Below are 22,371 nucleotides of genomic sequence, written 5' to 3'. Positions count from 1 at the left end.
CATTATATTTTTTGTTAGACAACTGTTATTATAGTGTTCTTATTTATTTTTTTAATTCTATTTAATTTCTAATATTCATTCCTTTTAGGTTTTCTACACCATATTAAGTGCTTCTCTTCTTAGTATGCTTTTCATCGACTTTCCAAATCTTTACGTTGAGAGATTTTATTATATATTATTTTAAAACAGACTAATGTGTTTATTGCAATTTTATAAAGTGGGTATTTGTCTTATCATGCATAAATACCTCAAATTGTTAATTATTGCTATCTTTCAAAACTATTCTTTAAATGCAGCAATTTAAAGCTAATATCTCTGTTTTTAAACAATATATTGATAATTTGATCTTAATGTATTTTTTTTTTTATTGTGACTTTTTTTTAAAGATGTATATTGTATATTATAAGATATTTCTCATGTTTTGGTTCTCCAGTTATGAAACATAGTAATACAAAGTGATTATACTTTATCAAACATTTCAAATTTTATTTTATTTTTGTGACACACTACACATTAATAAGAATCAGCTGATGTTTTATCAAATACCTAAAGTTATTAGACATGATGTTTCAGTCACACGGTAACGTTGTCATATCACAAAAACAAATAAACATTACATTTTATCACTTTACCAGTTTATCGATGACGTCTGAATACCGTATTAATTTAACTTATTAATTTAAGTTATATGTATATTATCAATATATAGTAATTAATTATATATCTTGTGTATATGTTTTATTTGTATGTACTGATTTAGTTCGATGATATCTATCGTTTATTCTGTATCTAATATATAAAGATCTGTATCTTATATATATATATCTGTACTTAATATATAATCGATCTATATATAGAATAATCCTAAATCTATATATATACTATTCTATATATCTAGTCTGTATATCTAATATCCATATATCTAATCATAACTAATCTATTATCTATAGATATATTCATATCTATATCTTGTGTTATATATTATTATCTGTATATCTATATCTACATACCCATGTCTATTTACTTATATCTATATCTGTATATCTATATCTATATATCTATATCTATATATCTATACCTATTTATCTATATTTATATCTATATATATATATCCATATCTATACACCTACATCTATATATCTATATCTAAATACTTATATCTATATATTTATATCTATATATCTATATCTTTATATATATGTTTATTTATTTATATTTTTTTAAGTTATTTCAATTTTTCTATTTTTAATTCTTAGGAATTAGTTTGAATAATCAATTTAAATAATTCATCCAAATATTTTTGTTTATGGCCATGCAATAAAAATATTTAATAACAAACAGACTTTAATATCTATCTATTTTTTAATATATGTATATTTTGCATAGTTTTCACAAGTTTTATTTTTTAACACTTAACATCGGAAAAAAGTAAAATAAAATTGTCAGTTGGTGATCAGCACCGAACTAAAATAACACGGGGTATATATAATAGAAAATAGACAAAATTATTTTTATGTAAACATTAAAAGTTAGAGAAAAATTTTTAAATTAAATTCTTATGCATTTTTCATTATAAGTGCTTGTTTGATTGAACGACATAATAATTTATCTGAAACGTTATTTAGAGACCAATACCGTCATTACGTTAATAAAATTTGCTGACAAATGTGTAATTGAAAGACTAAAATTATTTAACAGCAATAAAAAAATTACTGCACAGCATTTGCAGTCGACGTCAGAGTGTATCTTTTTGTTTTAAATAATTGCGTACTGAGTTAACGTGGTCATATATAATAATAAAAATATATATATTTGGCTTGGAATAATGGCAGCAAATACGTTGGCACATTCAATGGTAAGTCACAAGTTTCCAAAAAAGCTGAGAACATTTTTAATTAAATTTATTAACGTATTTTTCACATAAAAACAATAAAGAACTGTGTGCACCTACTTCTCATCTCAGACAGAATTAATATTATATAAGTTTTTTATTGTATTTTTTTCTTTGTATAATTTTATTAGTATAGATACTTATATGTTTATATATATATGAGTTGTGTATGGTTTTTATTTGTTGTAAAACTCATAAAACTTTTGCATACAAGGCCAGCGTCGTTTTCAGCCTTATATATATTATATATATTTATATATATTATATATATTTATATATATTATATATTTTTATATATATTATATATATTTATATATATTATATATTTTTATATATATTTTATATATTTTATATATGTTTTATATATATTTTATATATATTTATTTTATATATATTTTATATATTTTTTTTTAATCCGGCTATAGTTCGGATTATTGCACTGTGCAATATAGATTATAGAATAAAGAGGATGACGTAGATATAAAGTCGGTTTTTGTTGTTTAATATTTTAACTTTTATTTTGCACGTTTTATTTTGTGTATCTCTACACGTATTTCGGTAAATTCGCCTTTGCCTTCATCAGGAGAAGTCCTAATATTAAAAACATCTAGCAATTTACAAACTATTTATACTTTTTACATTATTGTTTAATTTTACATTATTATCTAATTTTAATTTAGTAGGGTTTCTATCCTTAGGGGTGACAGGTAAGAAATGATGGCGGGACGGGTCGGTTGACGTAGATATAATTTTAATAATATTAATTTATGATAGATCGTGAAGCCGATGATGAGTCTCAAGGAGAGTCGAAATATGGAATATAATACCATATAATAAATAAATGTTGCCTATAGCCGATTTAAAAAATATATAGAATCCATTATAAAAAAACAGTTCGATAAATAAATTCAAAATTTTATATTTATAAACATATTAACAAAGTATAAACTTATTAATAAACATATTGTAAAAAAAACTTTATTAATTTCTTTTAAACGTTTCTAATCCATGAACTTAGTTTAATTTGAATTGTTTTTGTTCTTTAATACTTTTGTCATTAATGCAATATTCAATTACTCTTAAGACAATTTAAGTCATGTCGTTATTTTTTGATTTATGAAAATGATTTAAGCAATACTTTGCTCTTCCGTAAACCTTAATCAGCGCTGTCAATTTAACGCACAACATTCGTGGTAATTTCATTAATTGAATAATTAATATTAATCATACGCCAAGTGGTACGACTTATGCCACACAACACATATACATATTTTCTTTCATCTAATGTATGTGCGTATGCGTGTATGTGTGTGCAAAATCACTTATTACGGCTGTCGTAATTCAACCTTACAAGTTCTTGTACATTTTCGCAAAATATTTAGCACAGATTTTTCGACATAAACATTTGTGCCTGCAAAGAGTACGAGTAATAACGAGAGACAGTTTATGGGTAGAAAAAAAATGTAGGCCGTAAGAAAAAATTTTTATTGCAAGGCCACAATAATACTTGTCTTCCAAAACTTTTTTTTTTGTTTATTCTTTGTATTGTTTTGTTTTAAAACTTTTTTGCAGTAATTGCTTTGTTGTCGCTCATTAAGTTTTAAACTTGCGTAGGTCAACAAAACGTCAATTTATAGAAATGTTACCCAAATTGATTTGTCACATTCTAGAGCCACGAGTATCTTGTAACAATGTTGAACTGAACAATTCCATTAAGAAATAAAAACCGAAAAGCGCAAATAAAACTTGTGCTTAAAAGGAATAATACTAAAGCATAAATAAACAGCAATCAGCAAAGAGCTAAATGAAATGAAAATTATTGAGTCTCCAAAGAGGCGCGTACGTTTATGCTGTCCCAGTCTCAAACTTAGCATTAACTGGCAAATAAAGTACAGCTGTCGAGTTGGCATATATAATTCTTTAGATAGACATAATATTTATTTTATTAAATTATTGGAAAAATAAATCCATTTTTGTTTTTAATTAATTTTTTCAAAAATTAATAAATGCATTCTTGAGAAATTTTTTATTAAAGCGATTATGTATTAAATCAGTTATAGTTATACATATATTATTCATCATTATTAATATATATTTTTGTTTTTTTTTTTATTTTTTATTATATAATTATAACATTAAATTAAAATATACTATAATCACATAACTATATTATTTATTTTATACTCATATCCTTTTATTGCTTTTCTGAATTGGCTGAATTTTTTGAATTTTCTCGTTATTATAGCATTATATTATTTATTATTAGGACTGTGTTCGAATCGGCTTTAAACTTAATAGTTATAGACAGACAACTTATTGTTATTGTCTTAAATAATCTGTAGTTCTGTAGTTAAAATAAGTTAAATAATAAAATTTCTGTTAATATGTTATAATTTAATAATCGTAAATAAAATAACTTACTACTACTATTAAATCAATTTAAATTTATTTTATAATTTTTATACAATTAATATTATTATTTGGTTTTTAAATTGCATCATAAACAATAGCCCATCAGAATATTTGCTGAAATATATTCATTTTTACAAAATGTGCATTCACAAAATTAATTAATACTCAGACAGTTCATTTGGTAAACAAAGAGGCAAATGGATATGATAAAATGTTTATGTTTTCCTGTTTTGATAAATATGTTATGTATTATATTTTTAAATAATAATTTTAAAATAAATAAAAATATACTCGGAGTATTCATATTTATTCATACTTTGTTACCATAGTTGATCAGCTAATAATTTCACAGATATATTTCTTGTGATTTCTTCATATTGACTATAGGTTTTCTTAAACTAAATTTATAATAAATTAAAATCTTTGTGAATAAATTTAGCACACCAGATATAAATTTGTTTCTGTTTTAATTCAAAAGGTTTAAAATCGAGCACAAAGTCATAAATCTATATGGTTCTATATTTTATGTGATATATAGTTCATAACTCGTATATAAACTCATGCTAAACGCTAAACCCACAATGATTGAATTTAATTTTTATTTAATGTTAAAACAGAATAGTTTAATAATAATTTAATATAATTTAAAATAAATATAATTTTTAAATAATTTATTATTTATTTATTATTTATTATTATTTATTTATTTAGTTAAAATATGTTAATAAAAATAATTTATATGAATTAGTTTGGTTAATTACAATTACTGTAAGTAATTGTGTATATTTTATAAAAACAAATCAGACTGTGTTGTGTATTTTATTTCAGTTTGCATACTGTATTTTTAAAATTAATAAAATTATTATGATTATTCTCATTTGAATTCAAAGCATTTTTGTTATTATTATACTTTAGACAAGACAATCTATTAGGTGTGGAATATTTTTTAACACTATCAATAACAATATAATATACAAATTGTTTTTATTAATGATGATGATAATAATTTAACGAAATATTAATTTTTATTTTTTCAAAGATTTTATAAATTTATTAGCTAACAATACATATGAGTGCAATTTCGTTTTTCAATATTTAATATCATATTTAATATTTCATTTTATGTAAATAAATAACATTTTTAACGTCAGTCATGATGATGGTGACTATTTTACTTAATAGAAACTATTATATTTAATAGAGAGGTTTAAAACAGTAGTGAACTACAACAAAGAATTTTTTTATTATTTTAATTAGTTAAAATTTTCACCGACTATACAACTGTTTCAAGTATTGCTAAATACCCATCATAAGTAGGTTTGGAATTATTTCTTATATTTAATTATTTGTAAATAATTTTTTGGAACTTCAAGTATTAAGTATCAAAAATTCAATTAATTAACATAATTAAGAAAATTTTTGTTGTTGTAATCCACTACAGTTCGAAACCTCTATTATATATTATTTTAGTAAAACCATATTAAATATTAATTATTTTTAAATAATTTACTATTTAATTTAAATTTTTAATATCGTAATGGTAATGGTATTACGTTATACGTAATTACGTATATTAGCAACTAAAAAATAATGATAAAACAAAAAAAAATTATATTATATTTAATTATATTTAAAAACAATATAACAAACATAAAATAAAACTAATAAAAATTAAAATGAAACGTAATAAAAATAAGAAAAGGAAAAATTTGCATAACTAAAATAATTTAAGTTTGCAACAAGTAATTTACCTTTAATTCAATTTCTTATTTTGAATACGTTTCATTTCAATTTTTATTAGTTTTAGTAATAAATATAAAATATTATTTTATGTTTTGGTTGCTTTTATCATCATTTTTTGATTACTTTTATGCATTTTATTTTTTCATTACTACAATGTAAAAAGTATTGTTCAGTATTTCTGATTTAAATGTGCAATTATTGTTATAATTAAATTATTGTTATAGCTGAATTATTGTTATAATTAAGTGATTGTTATAATTAAATTATTGTTATAATTAAATGACTGTTATAATTAAATTATTGTTATAATTAAATTATTGTTATTATAAAATTATTGTTGTTATAAAATTAATGCTATCATTACATTATTATTATTATTCAACTATGGATATTATTAAATTAATGGTAGTAATAAATTATTGAGTTATTGGGATATTTTTAGTGTCTACAATTGCTGACTCATTTGCTAATTATATTCATTTTATATATATTTTATATATAACCTAACCTAAGTAATAAAATATTGTCTAAATATTTTATTAAATAAAATATTTATATTTCTTTATAAAAATATACTTATTTTTGAATATTGTTTATTTTTTGTTTATGATTTTTTTATGATGACGAATTATATATTATTTTTTATGATTATTACAGGGCTTAGGTCGTTTATTTAACACATAAAATTATAAAAAATGTTTTTTTAAATAAAAAATTACACCTAATAGTTTGTGTTATATATTTTAACTATATATTAATTTTTATAACAAATTATTAACATGACTGATATTATAAATTAATTATAAAATGGGATAATTTCATTCATCATTCAAAGTATAAATAAATTTCTGATATTATTTGTGGATAATTTTAATTTTGTAAATATTAATATAAATATAATATTATATCAATATAATATACATATATATAAAGTAATTATAATATAAAATATAATTATATATTATTGTTATGTATTTCCTTTATAATATATTATTTATGTACATAATTAATTTTTAATTTTATTTTTTAATAGAAATGTGATTATTTTTCAATTATTTTATTTTATTTTATTAATTTTTTTTATATATTTTATATGCTAATATATATAATAAATAATATATAGTTAGTTTCTTCTTCTTCTTCTTCTTCTTCTTGAGTTAGTGCTATTACGCACTTTTACTCTATAATGGCTGGGGGGTTTATCACTACCCCACACTAGGCTTTAACTAGGCTAAAAAATCATATCATTTATTTGTCTTTTAATTGATGACGGACCTTAAATCAGCATATCTTCCTGAGAGTCCAGAAGTGGACTTGAGGATTGTTATGGCAGGGTTAAGTAGCGTATCAACTTTAGTGAATAATTTTAAAGCTCTGTCTCTGATATATTTTTTCACTGAGTCAATCCTAAGATCTCTATGTATGTCCGTTGATCTAATGTACCATGGAATCTTAAACAGTTTTCTTAAGGCCAGGTTTTGAGCTATCTGTAATTGCTTTAAGGTGGTATTTGAGGCTTTGCTATATGTAACACATCCGTACAGAAGTGCAGGTCTAATTACTTGCGTATAAAGTAACTTTCTGTTTTTAAAGTTGAAGTGATAATTATTAAATAGCGGCTTTAATAAATGTAGAATCTTAGAGCAGCTATTCCGTTTGTATTTCAAATGTTTAAGCCAATTGAACCGTTTGTCAAAAGTGACCCCCAGATATTTTATGTTATCCTCCCACCCGTTTCATATTTAAAGTTTCATAATAAAAGAAAAACGATAGTTATATTTTTAGTTTTTTGTGTAATTAATAGTATAATTATTATTAATATTTAAATTAAATGTGGTTATATGTTAACTTTCGTTTTATGATCTTCATATAATTATAAAAAATACCAATTATAGGGTAAATAGCTTAAACGTTAAAAAGATATAAACTCTATTCTTGTACAAATGCATATTTTGAATGTAGATATAGTTAAAATTTGTGTATATTTATGTTAATCATACGCCCTGCAATATTTTTATTTTGTAGTTGCATGTAGTGGGTTATCGTAACGACCGATTGTAGTAATTTCACTATTGTTGTGAGAAACACTCACTAACGGCAAATTTAATAGCAATACCAACTATATAGTCTCGCTGTGCTTCATATAAGTTATACCCGTGTATATATGGGTGTATATGTGTATATTATCTTTGTATTACAAAGAAACTTATATGAACGCTCTAATGGACGGACTCATACATTATACGATTATGCCTACTTGAGTTGTGTTTGTGTTGCTATTGCTATTGCTGCGGCTGTGGCTGCTATTATTTATTGTTAGTGCTATTGTTACTGCTGTTGCTGTTGTTGCTATTTTTGTAAATATAACATTGTAGTTTCATAGATGTTTCTTTGCAACTTTTACTTTCATAAGTACGTTTGACGATTGAGCAGAGTACATTTGCTTTTAAGTTTATTAGTGGGACAGTGACATTGTATATACATCGTAACGCCTTGGTTTTAACGTTAACAATTCAATATATTTTCTTCTTAGTTCTATTAGCAAATTAGTAAAGCTAAGATAAACTTAAAAACTATGGTCGCATATAAAATTTAAAATAAGTTTTAAATTAAATTTATAATTAAAATGATTTGTGCTAAAAGGTGTTAATACTCGTATATGTGTTAATATATCTATTCAAAAATTTGCTAAAACTAAGTCAAAAGTATATGTATATTTTTATATAAGAAAAATATTTTTGAATTTAGTTATGTATGCCATAAAGTCATTCCACATTCATTTGAAAATATATAATTCGAAGAATATTTATTTTTGAAATGTTAATATTGTCGCCAAGATTTTTTAATGAGTGCCGGTTGAAATAATATCATTTGTGAATTATAAGTCCGTTCGTTTACGTCGAATTTTTTTTTTTTTTCAACGAAAATAAACATAATATATTAATAAATAATTATATATATAAATAATTTTTTATATAGCATATAATTTTTTAATTTCAAATTTTCGTATTTTTTTAATAATCTTAAAGCAAAAATTGTGTATAACATTTAGTTTATATTAAAGTGTGACATTGGATTTGTCATTGGGTGCCACAAAATATACTTAATCAAAAATAATTTTAAAAATTTATTTTATATTTGATATTACATAAAACCAATGTAAAAGTGATTGTTTTAATTTTTGTGAGATAATCAAATGCACTAAACAAAAATAAAAACGAGGAATTGTGATAAATAAATATTGCCAGTTAAAGAGCAAAAATAAAAAAAAATTGAACTTAACTAGATAATAGTACGAGTGATAATAGTCAGACGAAAGAACAACTAAAGTAGTGAAGGAAACTGCAACTGCAACTGCAACTGCAACGGTCGTCATCAACTGTCATAAAAATTTATTGATAAGCTACTCAAGCATATTAAACAGACTCACTGGGTGCACAAATTAAGTTAACAATCAACAATTCAAAGTACAAATAGCTTTGGATAATGTCTAAGGTTAGCATGTGTATGCAATTCATATAAAAAGTAGCGAGCTTTCTGATAGCATATACCTATATCGCTAATAAGTCAATCCTTAGTTATACTACTATTTTAAGTATGTGTTCATTTGAAACGAACTGGATATATATTCTATTTTCGATTGATGTGGTCACTTGCTATATTGTTTTTTAAAATTAATTAATTTAATAATTGCTTCGTAAGTAAAAAATTCTACTATGACTATGACTGCATATAGAATTCGATATTGGTGTTTTGTCTGATGCATCCCAAAAGTTTGTTATAATACTTTTTTTAATTGACCTTATCATTGCAACGAATCAATTATTATTAATTAACTTAAAAATTCTAAATACTTGTAAGTAATTGTAAATGTGAACTTTATGTTTTCAAATTTAACTATTTTAATTTTAATATAAACTATGTTTATACAAAAGTTTTCTATAAAATTTATTTCATTTTTATACAGTGTTGCATCTAAAGTACGGATATAGATGATTAAAAAAACGTTAAGTTGAATTTTGTTAAGAAGCAATTTTTTAAGTGTTTTTATAATAACTGTTATTATATAAACTATTAAATATATATAATGCAAAATTTTTCAAATTTATACTAAATTATTAGCTTTAGTATTTTTCATGTCGGTTAAATTGGATTTTTTTCACTTATCTATTTCAAAGTTATGTAAAATAAACTTGCAGTTCATATTGCATAAATAAGTTTAGTAATAAATTGTACAAAAGTAGATATCTTATAAATTACTTATATTATTTATATTTACGTTATACTCAGTATAGGCCCCGTGCTTAGTGGTACCACGACGGGCTCATAGACACTAAATAAAATGGTTAATTAGATCGACTACCACAATAACCCAACCTAAATCGTGTTAAACCAACATTATATTATAATTTAAGTAGTGGTTTTTTACGCAAGGAGTATAAAGTATACATTTACATTTCATAGTATGAAGTTAGGGGTTTATACGTGGTTTATAATATCCTTTGTAATCTTCTTTGTGATCGCTTCTATTATAGCAGAATTATGGTAGATATTCTCGCATTACTACATAAATTGTCACAAATTTATTTCTGAGAGCAAATATTAAATGTAAATACACTCTTTAGACTCCTCTTGTAAGGAGCCATAAATTTGTAGAGTGAAAATGCTTCGATATATGATCTTCTGCTTTCCACTGTTGCATTTTCTTTTTGTTTCTATCAGAATATGATGTAAGTGTTGCAATAATTTATTTAAAATAATATCAGTCCTTCTTTTTAACAGTATATACGAATTTATATGAGATTCAAATAAAACAGTTAACATTTGGTGTAAAAAAATAAATTAATTAAAATAAAAAATAAATAGATTTTAGTCAAAATATAATTTTCGAATCATTTAAAACGGAATATAAGATATAAAAGAAAACATAAATTAATTATTTGAAGATATATCAAAAAGTTATTGACATTGTTTAAAAAGTTTACAATAAAAACTTATAACCTTTATATATATATTATGTAAAAAGTAACTATAACGTTGAAAATAATAATGATAATTCGTAGTGTATTCTATTTACTTTTGCTGTTATTATTGTGATCCGTAAAACACTATTTTTAATGTTAATTTTTTCTTGCCGAGACTTACAAAAAGAAACTATTTAAAAGTTAGACGGATTCGATTAGCAAAGAAAAGACAATATTCGATATTTTTTAATTAGTTTATAGTCCGTATATATAACTATTTTTAAATATATATGCCTGGCTTACTTTCATTGTAAATATTTAAATGTTGAATAATGATGTTTATCACATCAGAAATTATTTGTCTATATTGATGATGAAGAATGGACGTGGATCCGATATATATTTATATTTTACTTATTTAAAAATGATACCATTTTCATAAACTTGCATATTTCGTTTAAACACATTAAATGAGTTTAAACGAGTTTAGTGTTCAGGTGTTAAAGTCGAAATTTCTTGTACATTTCAAATAATTTATTATCGCCATTTATTTTTACTTCATTAAAATTTAATTATTAAATCAAGTATTTTTAATTGTTATAAGACTAAAACACAAAAGAAAGATAACGCAAAATAAATAATCTTATAACCAATGCTTCTAAAAATTGTTCAATTGATTTTTATAAACGTGTTATTAAACATGTTATCAAAATATGTTGACGCAAGTTTCCTTCAAAGTTTTCTTTACGTTATTTTTACGTTATTTTTGCTAGATACGCAACACGCCATAAATGTTCAATAAATAAATACAAAGCGATTATTAATGCAATTACCACAACGAATACTTGACTAAGTTTGGGTATGTTCACAGCCGCAAGTGTATTAAATTAATTATCTGCATGATTGACGTTTACTTCAGTCCATCATTCAAGTGTGTTTCAGAAAGGCGTTTAGAAATATATTATGTGGAAATTTATTTTCCTTAACATAAAAATGCCAATACAAAAAATAGAATTTTGTTTGTATTTGAGGGGCATAAATAAATATTGTTCGTTATTTTATTCCTATGGGGTTGCACTGCAGATGTAAATCAAGAAAATATATAATTGAATAGAACAAATACAAAAAGCATTGTATTTATTTTTTTATTAAAATAATATGCTTCAGTTTCTTGGAAAAATAAAGGAACTCTGGTAAATAATTGATAAAAAGGTTACCACCTTAATTTGTGTTAGATGAAGCAAATAAACGATTTACTTACACTTCAGCAATATATTAAGGTATGACTTTTGTGTGAAACCCAATGATTGCAAAAATGTTTATCGATTTATTGTTTCAAAAATTAAATAAATAGAATTTAAGTTAAACATTAAAAGCTAACGATTAAGTAATTAATTAAGTAATTCATTTTTTCGATAGGTGGTTATTCAACAGATGGTATTTACATAAACATGTTTTGTTATTAAATTTCTAAACTTTATTTTTTTTTTTAAATTAATAATACGATTTTTGACAGCTTTAGATAGATTTTAGCTTTAGGTAGATTTTTTTTTGTTAACTTTTAAGAGTGACTGGCTATAGGTTCGTAGAGTTTTTATAGCTCTATATGTAAGTTCATAGGCTGTCTATGTCCGAAGGCTCTTGTTATTTCATATTTTTCTCTTACTGTTCTCTTTAAAAAAATTATTTTTATAAAATTAAAAATTGTTTACAATTAAATAAATTATTTTCTTTAAAAATTTTGTGATCTTCGATAATTACTAATAATTCTTCAGAGCTCTCGAAAGAGAGCTTTCCAATAATTGCGAAAACTTAAGTTTCTGTATATATCCTATATACAATAATAGGATATATTGTTAGACAATAATTGGTTATAAGATAGATTATTTTACATATTTATGTCTATCCCAAAATGATTAGTTTTTTTGTTCCACGTAGATAAATAGACTTCTCCAGATAATTATATATATATATATATATTTAAAACAGTGGAATATTTTAACTTTAAAGTATTGTAAATTCTTTATACTTTGTACTATTATTATAATATGTAATCTGTTAAATATATATCAGCTATTCTACTAATAAAATATAGTTATAATTACTATACTCCTTTTCTTAAAATTATATATAAATATTCTACATGGTTGGTCCAAAATCTAAAACTTCTTCAACCTTCTTGTAGAATGGTTTTTGTTCAGAAGATGTTGTTTGTGGTCGAGCGGCTCAGAATTTAATTGAAACGAACTGTTTCTTTTGTCTGTCAGTGGTATAGTACTGACTCATTTATTCTCTTAAAAATTATATGCTGTTGATGTATGTCTGGTGAAAATCGAACTTAACTAACTAGAGTTGTTCTGTTACATATATATTATTACATACATAATAATATAATAATAATATAATCACTATTTACTACTACACTTTTTAGCTCATTTGGTAACAGTTTTCTGTCTGTCTTTTGCTAGATTTTTGAATGGTTTCAAATTAAATACAATTTTACTATTTTTAGTATTTGGATTTATCCACAATATGAATACTAGGTGTAAATGTACCGAGATTATATTGTGATTATTGCTGTTGTTGCAATCCATATAATGTCCCATTTTGGAGTTAACTTACTAGGTTCGACAAGTAAGTGGCACTTCATCGTTGATGACAAATAATTACGGAACTAAGATATCCATTCCAATAACTTGTTTAGGTTCAGAGAGATAGAATTGTTAAGCATGTAACACATCACATAGACTTCTGTTCTTTTACTGTTGTCAGTTAGTAACCGCGTGGTTATAACAGCCCCAAACTTGTTGGATTGTGAAAAAGCTTTAAGTATTTTAGTGTCTGATATCTAAATGTTTAATATTTTTAAAATTTTTAATATGCCTTTATTCCATAAATTAAAATAATATGTAACGTTATTGCGATAATCCTTAACATCTATCAAATGTTTAAAGCTGCTTCAAATTTTTACTCAAATCCAATATACTCTATAAGGCGATATCTTCTGATTAACTAAGAAATTCTAGAAACTAAGTGTAAATTGTGCTAAATGTTTTATCTAAAACTAATCATTTTTAGTTTTATCTGCTAAGACTAATAATACATAATACATAATAACACATTTTAAATAACATTCATTTTAAATTTTAAATAGTTTCCAAACATTTATTTTAATTAAACTCAAACTATTTCAACTTGAATTGATTCTATTATTTTTGAAAATACTTTTTTTACTATCACTTTTGTAGTCATCACTTCATAGAAAATAATAAATGATTTCTGACTAATTGTTTACATTATTTTATAATTTTAATATTGTAGTAATAACTTTAATATTATATAAAATTTTACAATTTAACGTCATTTGTATTTTTATCTATACATATTATTAGCCATCAAAAATAAATTAATTGAAAATATTTATTTTTAACAATTTCTTTATTTGTTTTGAACTACACACGATTCAACTTTCTATTCTAATTTAATTTTCTATCTTTTTATACAAAGTTCTCATACACAAATATTTTATATTAAAATATATATAAAAATGTTTGAGGTTCGCTAATTTTATTTATAAAATAGAATAAAAAAATACCATTAATTTATGCCACTTGCAAAATTCTAAAAAGTAAGATATGAATACCGTTTTACATATGTATATTGTGTATATATATTTATTTTGTTTTTATTTTTCACAGTGTACCTGCTGAGTTTAGGTATAGGATAAAAATGTTTTATTTTTATTAAAATAGAAATACTCCACATGTAATGCTTGTAATAATGGGAAAATGCTTTAATGTGCACCCAAAACTGATGTCAAAATACTTTATGAATGAAATACTAATTTAATAATGCATTCGAATAAATATGGATATAGGGATACTCGTATATAAGTATTAAAATGGTATTTTTGCTTTTAATAATTTGACGTGAATGATACTTAAATAAAATTATGGTTTTCATAAATATTTTATAAGCACATAATTACATATGTCACAGTAAGAATGACTCAGGAAAATCATCATAAGTTTTAATGGTTATTGTTTTCGATTTTAGTTTTTCTTTAGTGGTTGATAACGTATATCCACTCGTATTATTATTATTATTGTTTAATGACTGAGTGTGATTTCACCATAGAAAAAGAAAAGCTCATGAATATTTATAACTATTTAGTATTAAATTTATATATGAAAATTTATATTACTAAAGTTTACAACTCTTTCACTCTTAAAGTTTTATAACTCTTTAGCACTTTAAATTTTCCATTAACTTGCGAAGTTAAATTAAATTAGAAAAACCAAAGTTAAGAAGAAATTAAGAAGAAATAAGAAAGTTAAGTTTTATGATGAAATTTTATCGTCAGACCTACGTTTAGTAATAATAAAAAACGTATTGAAAATTGGTCGTAATAAGAATTTATGTATCTTCGCCCAGTCTGAAGATGGTCTACGAAATAAACCGAAATATCTGTAACATAAATACAAAAATTATTTCCAAGACCACTGATGATGGGTATTTGGCAATACTCGAAACAATTGTATGGTCAACCAAAAACTCAATTAATTAAAATATAAAATGAATTTTTGTTGTTGTAGTTCACTAGTGTTCGAAAAATCTCTTTTTAATAATTATTTTATAAAAATTAAAATACAATTAAATATTTAACATATAAGTGTAATTTTTTATTTAAAAAAATATTTTTAATATTTATTTATTAAATTAACGACCTAAGCCCAGTTAAAATAAAAAATTTAAATCTTTTAATCAGATTCTGTATTTGTCAAATTGGTTTGTTTCGTGTCTTAGATATCTTCAATTACTTACTAAATTATAATTTTGTTCGGTAATTTAGTAGATATTGTATTTCGTATTTCATCATTGGTTTCCTTTTCCTTGAATGGAAATCTAAGAAACGTTTCTCTAGAATTTAAACATCAAATTTATTAAAATTGGTATAAAGAATAAAAATGTTATAAAAAATAAATTCAAATAATTTTATTTTGTTAAAAAAATTATGTTATTAGTGTTCACATTAAATATATATGTATATTTTATTAAATATTATATATTTTCTAACTATAGTATTTTTTACTATATTTATCGTTAACGTTTTTCTCCATTACCATCTCCATATTTATTTTATAAATAAGACATGCATATTATAATATATTTCGTAAAGATCTTATAAGAATTGCGTGTTAATGATTTTCATTGGTTATTTGATTTACAGCCATTTAATATGTAAAGTATTAGAGGGTTCAGCTACTTAGTCATTTCAGCTCATATTGTTGTGGATTGAAATCTAAAATACATGTAACAAAAGTAATATCATAATAAAAAGAAACCATTTGCAAACAAACATAGCTCATAAATTTGACTTATTTTAAGTTTTGAAAAATGTATAATCATTCGGTTAAAATTTCTCTTAAATGTATGGAATATGAATATACTCCTATCTAAATCTATTGTGCGATCTATTGTGCGCCTAAAGGCCCAACTAAAACAATTTTGAAATATTTTTAAATCTCGTAATTACTGTGGGTTTCATTTTACCTATTTGGGACTAAGATTCCGCTTCTAAGGTAGTCAAGTCTATATTTTGCCATCGCTGGGCAGTTGCATAGAATATGTTCTGATGTTTCCTTCTATGTTTCTCTGTTGTTTCTGAGTCTAAAGAAGATCAGTGTAGATTTTAATATTGTTTTTGCTAAGGTTAAGGACAGCGTCTACTTTGATGTGTTCAGGATCAACGAATTTTCTTGTCTGCTGTATGCCTGTTTGCCTCTCCAGTGTTCAAGTAGATTTTGTTTTTTCCCTTCACATAATTAGTTATATATTTTTATATACAATAATTTCTTTTCTTTAATTATTATCAAGTTTTTTTTAAAGCAACTATTCTGTTACAAAGTGACGATTAACTTTTAAAACTTTCAGACAATATAATACTTTAAAAAGCTTGTAAATCAAATTAATCGCATAAACAGAATACAACTTCATTAAAATGGCAATGAAATATTTTTTTTTGTGTTAAAGTGACTTGATCTTGACTTTGATTCCATTAAAAAAAGGATGCTAATATAAGATTATAAAGTTTTTACTGATTTCAGTTATTTGTCATAAATCTATTTTATGTGTACTAGAGAATATAAATCACGTATATTATTACTGAGATTTACTAACATTGAGAAAACAACTGCATTTCATTTATAGTCGAAGTTTTATGTGTTTTGCACAAACAAACAGTCCAACTAATGTTTTATTCTGTTATTTTCCCTTCAGAAACTTTTGGCAACAATTCTTTATTGTTCACTTTTAGTTTCAATATTTGTTTTCACATATGTCACACTTTTGTGACGTACTTTTAAATAAATAATCATTGTTTGTCTTTCTCATATTTGGACTTCAAATAACGTCCTCCTTACGTTGTCCTGTTTCAAATTTATAAATATTAAATGATCTGAAAACAGTACAAAATGTGTTAGATGTTTTCATATAAAACAAACTTTGTGTATAAAAATGTAATTATATTTCAACAATAGTTTCTCTACTTTATTTCGATGTCATTATATATTTATTAACAACTAATAAAAAGTTATTTTAACAAGTACGACGTGCCTGTATCATTAATTTACCTTATGTCTAAAAAAACATATAATTTTAATAGTTGCTGAAGTAAAACGTAAATACGTATTGGAATAATTCTATCTAAGTATAAAGGTTTATACACTTTTCCATTTGCTTTAATACTGCAAAAGTTTTTCATTCAATTTCTTTGCTGTCATTGTTTAAAATGGCTTAACGCTTTCATTAAATCAATTTTCATTTACTTAATTTAAATGTTTTCTTTCATTTGATAGTTGGCATTTTGCAGGTTTTGTCATTACTAGAATATTAAAAAGGTATTTTCTGAGTGGAAAACCATTTTGACCATGAACTTTTTTTAAAAAAAAGTCCTCTAAAACACAGAATGAGAGCTTAAAACAGTTAATATTATCGCTTATGTCACTGTTAATTACACAAAAACATGCACTGATTTGCATAAAATCAAACAAATTATTTGCAAATTATATTTTACAATTTAACTGCTATTATATATCTATAGAAATAAACAATTGGTTTCATGTCAAATAAATGTATGAATTTTTTTCATAAATACTAGACTTTCTGACCTTACTACTTTTACTCAATAATCCAGTTTCCAAATTCCTACTGGCTTACTTCATTAACTATTTATTATTATTATTAAAACTATTTAGTTTATTATTTATTAATAATAATTAAGTAGTAAAAAAATTGTAAACCATAAGTAATACAAATTTTAAAGATACTCAAATTAAAATGAATTTTTTATTTTCCAAGTTAGTCTTCAGGTTGAGTTTGAAATAAAAACATAAAAGCTAAGACTAAATCATACTCATTGACTTGGGTGTTCGATTTATGTTGTTCTGGCATTTTTAAAAGCTTTGCTTTTTCAACTTCAACTCATTTAATACGCTATTCTGGCATTTCATTATTTATGTTTGTTGTTACTCAAGTGCTTTCTACTTCGAAATGTTCGTTACATTATTTATCAATTTATATTTTTCTTATCACTGCATATTTTCTATTATATTTTCAAATGCACACAATTTGTGTAGAGTCATTTTAACTTTATAAATAACGTATTTTTAATTTAAAAAAATCAATGAATGTACTTAAAGATTTGAAGATAGCCAAGCCAAAAGTAACGCTCTGAAACTAACAACAAATACAAAAATAGTGAAAGCTCTCTTAAAAGTATACCGACGGGACTAACAGTTCTGTTCTGTTAAAAAAAATTTCCCATTTATAATAGTAATTTTAATATTGGAAAGTTAAGACAAATTATTAAATTTTTACATGATATTCATTTAATACAAAATAAATTTACTTTTTCGCACTACCTGTGAATAAGTAAAACCGATAAGTACTCCGCAGAGCACAATTTGAGAAACTCTGGTGTAAGAAAATTAACTTGGTTTGAAAAATCAAAAATAGGGCTTACAATATTGCACAGTTAAAAGAGATATCTGTTTATGACAAGATTGATTTTTATAAAGTTTAAAAGTTAAAAAATAATTATTTATTATTTTCTTAAGTCTAGTTCAGTATAGTAGAAATCGGCTGTAAATTCTCATCTTATTTTAGAACAGATATTAAAGGTATAACCTTTCGATTTCAAACATTTCACTATATATAATTGTCAGTAATTCTTTTGATCGTTTAACAAAGATACATAGTCGGTGTCTATATTCTGAACCAACTACAGTATTAATATGTATACAGCTGTGCTCGAACGCTTAAACGTTCAGTAATTCGTAGATTTTCAGCTGCATTTCTTTCTCTGCAAAAAATAGATTTAATAGATAGGTTTAAAAGCAGTCGTTATAGTTGTTTTGATAGGCTCCGTTATACAAAACATTGAAAGCCCTTTAACATTTTTTATTACTGTTCATCATACCAGAATACCATAATAATAGGCACCTAAATCTGAGAGACAGATTTTCAATTACTATTATTATTAAGTAATAGGCTATTTAAAGCACCCCGACCTAAAAAATCTATTGTGCTCCTATAGGCCCAACTAGGACAATTTTAGACTATTTATAAATCTTATAATTGCTGTAAGCTTAATTTTACCTATTTGATTTGGGACTAGGATCACGCTTCCAAGGTAATCGAGTCTACGTACGTCTTGCCGCCGCTGGGCAGTTACATAGAACATGTTTTATTGTTTCCTTCTCCTCATAACAGAGTCGACAGGAGTCAAATTCTACCGCACCTATAATAGATTTTCAATTAGTTATAACTTTAATTTTTTTTATAATTAATCCACATATACTAATATTAAAATGGACACAAATGCTGTATAAATATTTCATGAAGTAAGAATTAAAGAAAAATAAAATTTAAATTTCTATCTACCTACGTATGCAATTTATTTTGAAATGCTAGCTATATCAAAATGATGTACTTTCTGCAGAGAACTTGAAAAGTTCAAGACTGCAATAAACAAGCTAACCATATTAAACGATTGTAATTATCATTCTAATTGTATAAATGTAGCAATACAAAGTATTGCCTGACAGACTTGTTACTAATAAAGTTATCATTGTACTGTAATTATGTGCAATGCAATTAAGTGACTGCACTACTTGCAATAATTTCTCAACTATTTACGTCACATTAAAAACGAATTGAAGCAATGGCGATGTAAAGCATGTCAACTGATGTAACGCATCCATAAATGGAACAGCTTTGCTGGTCATCGCCAATCCTACAGTTTTTTTTTATTCGTTCTGCTTTCGTTGTAAGTTTTCATTTAAGAGGTAATACTATGGGTACACAACAACATCCAACTAATATACCAGCAATATTTATTCTTGCAATTTACAACATTTATACAGTACAGTACACGACAGCATAATTTGTTCATACCATATAGTATTGGGAAAGTAGGCCTAGTATAGGTAAAGTGTAGCTAATGACCCAGCGGATAACAAATAGGTATATTCAGTGACCCATAACTGATGGATTACTTTAAGTAAACACATTCAATGTGGCAGTAGTGTTCAGGAACCAGGTCTAAAAATGTTATGTATTTCTTGTTTAATCAGTAAAGAGAAATTTGCAATGCTTGTTGGTTATAAATTAAATTTTAGTTTTTGTCATGCAAGTAAACATTAATAAAAGTAAATTACTATATTTACTTAATTAAATCTAAATATTTTAATTATTAGCAAAATAGTAATATTCCAATAATATGTAAATTTCATGATTCTTGATAATTTACTTGAACTAATTAAGAAAACTTATGTAAAACAATTTAAAAATATACAAAAATATAACTTAAAAAAAATAATAAATTGTTGAGATAAGTTTATATCAGTACAATTTTAATTAAAAAAAATTCATTATATTCCTAATGACAATAATAGTTGTTTTAATTCTAAAAATATATAAATATATATATATGAAAAATAAATATAGATAGATATTAAAATATATATATAAAAATATAAATTAACTAAGTATAAAAATTATGCAACGAAATTTGAATTGATGTCAATTACGGATTGCATTATTTGATTTAGTTGAAAAGTGAGTATTTAATTAACTTATATTTAACAGTAGAAATAAAAACCTATTATTTGTAGTAGTGACAAAGTGTCGACAACTTTTAAAAAAGTAAAATAATTTCATAGCTTAGTGAAAACCAAAATGGTGTTATAAGAATTATTATTATATTGACGCTAGTTGAGTCAGTGCACTTGAGCACTTTTACTCTCTACTTACTGCGAGATTTCTTCATAACCCCTCTCTACGCCTAGACTGGATTTTTGTTTAACATTTCATCAGACTAAGCAATAACTGCCCACAGATCTGCATACCTCCCCGATAAAGCAGTAATCATTTTAAGATTCGATAACGCGATGTTAGTAAGCTGTCAGTTTTTGTAAATAGTTTCAGGGCTCTATCCTTTATATAGTTTTTGGTCGGATCAATCCCTGAAGATCCTGAAGTCCCAGAGAATGTCATTCATCCTAATGTACAATGGCACCTTTTCAGTCTTCTCAGAGCCTGGCTTTGTGCAATTTCTCGCTGGTGAATAGTAGTGTTTGAAGCCTTGCTGAACGCTACACACCCATATAGAAGTGACGATCAAATTATTTCGTTATATGTTATAACAGCCTCCTATTCTTAGCATTCAGATTTTCATTTTTGAAAAGCGGTTGAAGGTGATGAGAACTTTTGGACACAGCTAATTCTTTTAAGTTGAACATTTATGTGAATCGTTTGAACACCGTGATGCCTAGATATTTAATATGTTACTATCCTCCCAGTTTATTATATCTCCCACTCTCACTTTCGACAGGTTTTGTCTGCTCTTACGCGTAATGAACAGAGCCTAATTTTTTTCATTATTGATTTTTATTTTCCATTTCTGGTTCAAGAGCATATAAACATCATCCATTTCTGGATGAAGTAAGTTCTCTTGAAGTGAGTTGGTTATGTTGAGGGCACATTTATCCGAGTATAGCATACACGTATCGTCAGCGTATAGTGCCAATGTCAAGGGACCTAACATTTGGATATCGGACGTATAAATTTTGTGGGCGAAAGTGGCTTTTGTTAAAAAAAAAAACAAATCATTTTAAATCTTAAATTAATTTTAGCATAAAAGTTCGCAATGTTATTAAATAACATAGTAGTTTATTTGTATTTTTTATTAGAAATATTTAACTTAAATCGGTTAGTAAATATGTTCCTAATGTAAAAGTTTCAATACGAATACACTTTAAACTTTGATAAAAAATTTTTTATTATATGTGTTGATCAAAT

General features: G+C 24.3%; 1 protein-coding gene across 2 annotated transcripts in view; it reads left to right on the top strand.

The window, feature by feature from the left end:
* Nucleotides 1-1,618: 1,618 nt before the first annotated feature.
* The window catches only part of LOC119664371 (cAMP-dependent protein kinase type I regulatory subunit), a 26,739-nt gene continuing 5,986 nt past the window's right edge, over nt 1,619-22,371 (top strand). Inside the window, exon 1 of one of the 2 annotated variants that reach the window (XM_038073879.1) lies at nt 1,619-1,855. In XM_038073879.1, the coding sequence (XP_037929807.1) occupies nt 1,826-1,855 (30 nt within the window). In that variant the 5' untranslated portion in view covers nt 1,619-1,825. Of the gene's footprint in view, nt 1,856-9,259; nt 9,542-22,371 lie in introns of those variants that run through there. The other variant, XM_038073883.1, reaches the window with a different exon arrangement.

Source organism: Teleopsis dalmanni, chromosome 1 (assembly GCF_002237135.1).
Source record: "Teleopsis dalmanni isolate 2A chromosome 1, ASM223713v2, whole genome shotgun sequence".
NCBI classification, from domain to species: Eukaryota; Metazoa; Arthropoda; class Insecta; order Diptera; family Diopsidae; genus Teleopsis; species Teleopsis dalmanni.
The sequence above is the reverse complement of the archived record's forward strand: the minus strand, read 5'-3'. Positions and strand labels throughout refer to the sequence as shown.